The sequence below is a fragment of the Eurypyga helias genome, unplaced genomic scaffold (assembly GCF_000690775.1).
Source record: "Eurypyga helias isolate BGI_N326 unplaced genomic scaffold, ASM69077v1 scaffold14146, whole genome shotgun sequence".
Taxonomy (NCBI): Eukaryota; Metazoa; Chordata; class Aves; order Eurypygiformes; family Eurypygidae; genus Eurypyga; species Eurypyga helias.
The window spans coordinates 6,407-14,719 of NW_010257303.1; the positions used below are offsets into that span (position 1 = coordinate 6,407).

The window sequence follows — 8,313 nt, forward strand, 5'->3', positions numbered from 1 at the left end:
TCTTATTTTTCCAGCACTACTCCTTTCCGTAGGTTAAAGAGATTTCTCTCCTTTCTGGGATACAAACTATTCCATGATGTCAAACACTACTCCTAATTTGACTCTGAAAATTTACTTACCAAAATAATTTGTACAAAGCCCTCAAATCTGAAGGCACATGAAATCAAGTGCTTGATCTATGGTCAGTATTAAGATTAAGACAAGCATATTGCACGCAAGCCATATGACCCTGATGGTTGGCTCTTTCCACTTGTACAGAAAAATATTGAAGTAAAATATTAGAGTAATACCAACATTACAAACAAACCAGCCTCTGGCACAGAAGTGAACTCTGTACTTACAGGTATGCTCCAGACCTGCATTCCATCACTGTATCCAATCATTAGCAGTAATGGTGGTTCATTCCCGGTGCTGTGTACTTCATGAAACTCCATATTTCTTGATGTATCTAAATTGGGTTTAAATATCAAAGCCATTATTAACACGTTTGGATTGACTCTGAGAGTTGTCAGTTGTACCAAATGGTGTTTTCTCAACTCATGTTTATGTTGTCAGAAGTAAAAGCAAGCAAAGTGGTTTAAATTTTTATCCTGGAACAATACTGAAATATATTCTCTTAGGCAAATATAATAGATCTGTTAAAGTTTCACAGAGAGGTTAGAAAGCAGTAAAATTCAAAATGATGGAGCAAAGTTTTCTGGGCGACTGTGTGGGCTTTCACCATATATCCCCAAAGCTCCTGTAATCCCTTCTCCAATGATTAATAAACCATGGCAAAATTTCAAATAGAGAAAAATTTGCCAAGGGCCAACAAAATAATTATTAATATAGAAATTACAAATGCACAGCCTGGTCAACACTATTTCTAGATACCATGTAATTAATCTTTCAACCTTACCAGAAGAAAAACGTTCCCAGGAAGAAAAGTGCTACAGAACATAATCATCAATAATATGAAGCTCTTCTTGAGTAAAGCTCTCTAAAACTACATTTTCAACTATGACAGAATGAACAAATGCTCACTGCATTAATGTAAGCATCAAAGAAAGGGACAAAATATTTAGGGTGGCAAAAGAGGATGTATGCAGACCCAATCAGACCAGGCTGCGTAAAAACAAACTTGAACAGAGTATGAAGGATTCTGAAGTCTATTTTAAAGAGTTTTTGTTATGCTGTAGAAAAGAACGTAGAGAGAATGCAGGAGATTTTTTTTTAAACATAAACATGGGAAAAACAAACCCACAAACAAACAAAACCTGTCTAAAGCTGGACATAATGTCATGTACAGGTTGATAGGTCTTTCCTAGTTCTAATGACTATGCATTTATGAACTGCCAACCTCTGTGCCATTTCAACAGCTGGAAAACATCCAGTCTTCCCTATTAACCTCTTGGAAAGGCTGCAAATTGCCCATCACAGCTCTGGCTATGTTAGCTATTACTTCATCTGAGACCAGAGTGAGTCCTGGCTAGAGAGCTCTGGAGAGGAAAGCGAGCCTGTGGAGAAGAAAGAGCAATGCACTGAAAAACTTTAATCCAGCATTCTCCAAAAGGCAGGTCCCTCATTTCCCCAGCTACGACAGGCACACATACCCCAAGCAACCAAGATGTTCAGCTGATTCAAGAAGTAACTACCAGATAACAGCATTCAACCATCCCTCATTCAGTCCCTAGCCTTCTTTGTTCAAAAAAGGTGACAGGGGTAGACCGGTAAAACAGGCTAGATCTTAAGTGAGAATCTACTTGATTCTCTTAGCAAAAGCTTGTAACCATCACCATTTCCTCTTTAAAAGGCTGGCGGCCTGATTGCTGCACTTAGCCTGCAGTCTTTGCTGATGATACACTGGAAATGATAACCAAGTTGCATTTTAAGAATATTCTGTGGCTTTGCAGGTGACAGGGGTAGACCGGTAAAACAGGCTAGATCTTAAGTGAGAATCTACTTGATTCTCTTAGCAAAAGCTTGTAACCATCACCATTTCCTCTTTAAAAGGCTGGCGGCCTGATTGCTGCACTTAGCCTGCAGTCTTTGCTGATGATACACTGGAAATGATAACCAAGTTGCATTTTAAGAATATTCTGTGGCTTTGCTCTTACTCCTGCTCATTTTATCCAACTCCTCCTCCTTTCTAGGTTACTCTGAATTCTGCCACACCACTGAACATACAGCCTGGACCTGGACTGGCTTCACAGCCAGATAATCTGGTTTTGAAACCAGTTGATGAACTAGATTCAGTTCTATGCTTTGTTTTCAACTACCTTAGGGAAAAGAAATTGACTTTTCTTAAAATTATTTGTCCCACTTCCCTAGCAAGAGCTAGTTCGCCTTTCACTGAATTCACAAGGCCTATTTGGTTTGGTAGATACTGAACAAAAGTGCAGTTACTCACTTAGAATTCAGTCTATCTAGAACAGGGAATTGAAATACTCAATTGCGAGTCAGCAATGCTTACTGATAAAGCTGAGAAATTATTGCACATGGACCCAAAAATGACAAAAACAAATGAGAGAGACTAAAGCCATACCATTTAAATCTGCATTCTCAAATCTGACCCAAATGATCTTCTCCTTTTCTTCTGCTGGTGGGGTACCACTGTAGGCCTGGACAAAAAGCAGAAAGGGCGAAATAAGAAAGTTTGATCCCCTTTTCTCCTCCCCCTATTGACCATATGAGAGAAAGCCAGTTAGAAAGAGATACATGTGTCTTATTGTCACCAGTATTCCTGGGAGGTTTTGTTTCAGAAATGAATGCTTCCACGATCAACAGGTACCACACCAAACGTAACTCAACAGGCGTAACATCCCTTACTAGTGCGGAAAGGACAACACACAGAGCAGTAAGTCTTCTGGAGCAGGTCAGAAACGACCCGTGACCTAGAAGAATTTAGGTAAGCTACGACACAGCAGCTTCTACAACCTTTAGCTGTAGCGGTGGTACACTACTTCTGAAAGCAATGTTAGAGGTTCTGACGTGAGGCATTTTACTTTTAAAACTCTCTTTAATTCACTTAAAAGCTATTTAAGCAAACTGCGGAAAGAAAGATAACTTTATGTTGTTTATTTTACTGACATATTTTAGTTATATTTGTGACATCTTTAACACAGCCATTTAAAAGAGAATAAACCATAATTCCAGTAGAACAGATCCATGTTTCAGTTCTGTGTTCTACAGGTTCCCATAAAAAGATGGGATACAAAAAGAAACTGTGAAGGAGACTTGCAGTGTTCCCAAACTGCAAGTTTTACAATTCTCAGGAGAAACTGTGGTGGTAAGAACATGAGCTACAGCAGACATACCATCACTTCCAAGTGAATTTTAACAAAATACTGTGCAGTATTTTGGATTAAATATGAAAAGAACTTGTATAATCACTTTATACATGCCCCAAAAGCAATAACATGAACTACAAAATACAAATTTAAAAAATAGGTATGGGTATTACTTTTCAAAACAAATCACATTCTATGCTTCCAAGGCAAACTGAATTCTACAATAAAACACAGACTGTATCCTTTAACTACAAAGGGGGGAAAATGGGGGTGGGTGTGGAATGCAGCAATCTTTGAAATGAAAGTTTAACTATTTTTAATTTTGACCATGAGTCCAAATTGCATTTCATAAAGTTGTGTTCGTGAGGGGATTCTGTATTATTACTGAGGAAATTCATGACTAACTGACCAAGATAATCCTTCAAATGAGAACCAAGACAGTTTCCTGAGGCCACAGGCAACTAGCTGCAACGCTCCTTCACCATGGACTACAGCTTTCCCAAAGAGTAACAAAACCAAATTAGTCTCCTCACTACTACCGAGAGGCCCATGAGCAACAGAAGTGACCATTCCTGTTTCATACTGCTGCTACCTGCGAAAACTGTGACCAAGAGCTGACATAAGCACCATCATTATTCTCCAGAGAGGAGGATCCCAGAAATTTTAAAAAATAAATAAATAAATAGATAAAATTAAAAAGCAGAGTGAGGACTCCAGTTTTGCAAAACCCCAGGCTGGAGAACAAAGGTTAGGCATAGCTCCACAGTCCCAGAGCTGCCAGGCCACTCTGAGGCAGGTTAAGGAAACAAGAATAGAAAGAGAGGCAAAAGGCACTTCCGCCTTCCCAGCCAATGGTCAAAGCTAAGGTGACAACAGATGTCTACCACGTGGTTCCAACACCAACCCAGCCAGGGTTCATCCACAGGTTTCCAACTACATCCCAGAAGAAACATATTTGTAAGAGACAGAGCAAGTGTCACGCCCAGTCTCTCCCCTCGCCAACTACTCTATCGCCAAATTACTGTAGGAACAGGCTGCAATCTTCTTCCTGCTGTTTATACCGTAATGCTTCTACTCCTACGCAGCTAAGATCACCATTTTAATTATTACCTTCCAGAGGAAATGTGCAGGCCCAATCTTCCCATGGTGTGCGGTCTAGGCTTTCAAACATCAGGCCTCAAGATTAATGTTCAATAAAGTAAAAATCAGGGGGATTTTGATCCATCTGACACACACTTCAACTGCTTTGTACATGGAAAAAATAGCTTTAAAGAGCCACACGTACCTGAGGCACAACATCTTGAAGAAACGTAACGACGCTTTCCATATACGACTGTTCCCTTGAAAACAGAAGGAGAATTTTAACTACCACTGAAGCTCAGAAACGGTCGCAAACACATCCCAAGACATCACCAAGGAAAACATTTAGTGGAAAGGCAAACACCAAGTATGCAATGCAGTTAGCTAATGTACTGCCAAACGCTCTGACAGTACGAACAGCGGCCTACAGGTCCGTAAAGTGCTAAGCGATACCTGCCTGTGAAACACCTGCCTGGGGGAAAGGCATAAAACCTAACGCTCCAGAAAGCAACGGTGTTCGCCACCCCAGGACGGCTGCCTGAAGTAGAGCAGGCAGTTGGAAATCAGTATTGTTCTAGATTTGGGCATTATCACGTGAAGAAGAGGGGTTAAGCTAGGGGCTGGAGCTCTCCTTGTGGGAGAAGCCAACTTTAAGACCCCATATGTGTTATGTATGGTGATGAAGGAAGTGGTAGCCCTTGGGGGCAGGAGATGCAACAAAACCCTAACTCAGAATAGTTTGGAAAGGTATTTTCAAATAATATTTTATAGCTTGGGAAGCTCATTCCTTCTTGGAAGTTCAGTAGCAGCAATGATTGAGAACACTACGTAGCCCAAGATACATTTGTTCTGGTAGCTTTAAACAAATGCTTTTATTAGCTTATCCCTGCACGAGCAGTGGGTCTCTTGTGTAACCGCCAAGCAACGTACACTGTGGGTTTGGCTGTACTAGAGGGTGTTTTTATTGCATTTAATTTTATTGCAGACCCCCTGCACGAGCAGTGGGTCTGTTGTGTAACCGCCAAGCAACGTACATTGTGGGTTTGGCTGTACTAGAGGGTGTTGAAACTACACACAAAGCTTGTGCTTTCTTTAATACTGAAACATGCTGGCAACAAGAACTATCTTCATAAGATCTGAGACAATTCTAAAACAACAAAGTTAACTCGTTAGGTAATAGCTTTGGCAGCCCTCAACTTCATTTTTAGATGAATTTTTTCACGTGCCAACTCAAGATTTCAAGAAGAAAAATCATAAAGTAAGAAATCTAGACTCGTGCTGTCTAAAGGTCCATATCCTTTCTCCATGCTTTCTGAAGCTGTGCAAGATTCCTTAAATAATAAACACTCCGGTTTCTTTTTAAGAATTAAGTGCTCTGCCCTATACACAGCAATACCAAGCATACTTCAAGTCAAATGCTGCAACACCTGGATCACCTTAACTGGTTGACTTCTCTGAAAACAAAGAGAAATCAAACCCAGAAGTTTTACATTTTAGAAAGCTTATTCCAACTCATGACAAAGCTATACTTTGTTCAGCAATCCGAGGATTGCCACACAAAAGTTTGTCTTACTGCTTTAGGCTGAGGCCTTACAAACGAGCTGTGGTTTCTAGTGCTGAATCTCCTTTGATTTATGTAGGTCACCCAAGCTGTCCTTGTATACCTTCAGAGCCCTTCATTACCGCAATACTCCTTGTCTACTAGTATTAAACAGCGTTTGAAGTTCTCATGTGAATGCCTACCAGCAAGAGTCATACTGCCTTCATTTCTCATCTCATGAAATGAACTTTTTTCTCCCCTCCCCACAAATACATCTTGAAACAAAGTTGATACTTGGAAAATGTTTTATTCAGTGTATGTACTCTAAATCACTCCTGAAGTTGAAAAACTTCCAAGAAGGTATCTTTAAAGTGCTTAAAACCCACCAAACACCACCACCACTCTCAAAAACACACCCCTATTCTGCTAACGAGAATCTAGGAGCTTAACACAGGCAGCAGAACGCTGCTGCATGTTGCTCAATGTACACAAACTAAGAGAGCCTGAAATGTTTGAGATGAAAAGATGTACCCCAAGAACAAGCCACCATATTTAATAAAACGAACAGATAATCTTATTCTTAGTGTTTCTCTATTATCATATTTCTAAAGAGTATTTTGAAGAAAAGGTTCTTACTAACAAAACCCATTTGTTGAAGAATTCCACAACATAATAAAATGCTTATTCTATCACACAGCTGTGTATTTCAGCATCACCATTCACTTCATTGTTATCAGACAGCACAAGAATCGATCACTGTGACACAAAGTTTTGTTAGAGGTTTGTCTCACAGCTGTCTCCAGCAGCAAGCAGATACTGAAACCGACCTAACGTTTCAGTACGGTGCCATTTTGCACCACCAATTCAGCAGTATAAACATATCCGGGAAAAAAGAACTCCTACAAAAATCCTTTAACAGAGACAAGACCACAAATCTTCTAGAGCATCTTACTAAGCTCTTTTGCCATGAAAGTATTCTCATGTGAACCCAACGAAAGGATGCCCAAGGAAGCAAGAATAGTCTCTTACGTACTCTGACTGGAGACAGGTAGCTTCTTCCTTCGTTCTTGGCTTAGATTCTCTTAATCAAAAAAATTAGAATCCACAATTCTGCTTACGGAAGGACTTTAATGACAGGTTTATATGTTTTAGTGTATCCACCCTGCAACAAGGTATTATTAAAAAGAAGAGCAAGAAAGGAGCGTGCGACACATGTTCCTTCTAGCCTAAGGAAGCAGTTTGCAATCACTGATCTACAGCAGGTGTAGCATTCGTACAGCAAACAACAAAACACTGCCATATATTCATCTTCAAAATGTACAACTTGGAAGGTTTTGGTGTATAAGTGAAAAGCATCCTGCTTAGGGCCACTCTGACCTGCACAGCCCTAGGAGACAGGAAAGCACCATCTGTTTATGTTATTTTATTGGGAAATACTCAACGCAACAGAACTGTAATGTCAACACAAGCCCTCACAGCTGGCACTGAAAGAAAATTCACCCTAGGTTCTTCTTGTACAAGATTTCAAATAAGGGCTATTCTTCTAGAACGTGCTTACGTGACGGCTTGTGGGCGCACCACCACTCCCCCCGTACATCGGCTGGGGCGGCGCGGAGATTCTGTCGCCATTGTTTCTTTGCTGATACCTGTAAAAAACCACATTTATTTTTAATTACTGTTTGTTTGCCAGGATTACGTATAACACTGGTTCTTGACATATGCTTCAGGATGACGAAAACCTTATGAAGAAAGAAACTTAACTTCAATCCATCCACCCTGTAAGGCACTATGCCCTCTAAAGCACTTCTAAAAAATAAAACCAAAACACAAATCCCCTCCCAGACAAACAAGTTCTTTTTTCAGTATCTCAATCACTACGGCTCCTGCAGTGTACGTGAAAGCAAAAAACCAACACAGACCTGTGTGCTAAAGTGGAAAATCTTCTTTAAACCATGTATTAAAGGTACAGGTACACAGTTACCACGGCCATTACACAAGACCAGTATTGAGTAACTGGCTGATGTCTTAGACAAGAACGTACAATCACAACTGCAGGGGACTGTACTCCTGAGGGGCCACAGTGGGTTACACTGAAGCCAACACAGAAAGCGTGACGAAACAAGTATTTATTTATGTCAGCTTTTTGCCTCGGCTTCAAGTTGTTCTTCACACTTCTGTTCCCCGTGAGAAAATTCAGCGCCACATTCCTAAAGGCAAAAACCCACTTGAGAGGCTCCCAGGATCCCACCACCCCTTGGGTCCGCCACTCAGCTGTCCCCCAAGCCCCAACCACGAAGGGGCACATAAAGAGCAAAACCCAAACCCCCAAGGTGGTACCGGCTGGCGGCATCGTTTCGCGCCTGGGCAGCCCCGGTACGGGCCGGCCCATTAGCAAGACAAGGGTAAACACCTGGCTCCACAGCA

The 8,313-nt window shown here is 40.9% G+C and overlaps 1 protein-coding gene across 1 annotated transcript; it reads right to left on the reverse strand.

Annotated features, from left to right (window-relative positions):
• Positions 1-341: 341 nt before the first annotated feature.
• On the reverse strand, positions 342-7,532 carry LOC104511380 (breast carcinoma-amplified sequence 3-like; the record flags this gene model as incomplete). The annotated part of the gene is made up of 4 exons (XM_010153971.1): positions 7,448-7,532; positions 4,555-4,609; positions 2,525-2,600; positions 342-448 (listed from the first exon to the last, which is right to left on the reverse strand). Coding segments are annotated over exons 1-4 (309 nt in total), but the record flags the coding sequence as incomplete, so codon positions are not given.
• Between the last annotated feature and the right edge of the window lie 781 nt (positions 7,533-8,313).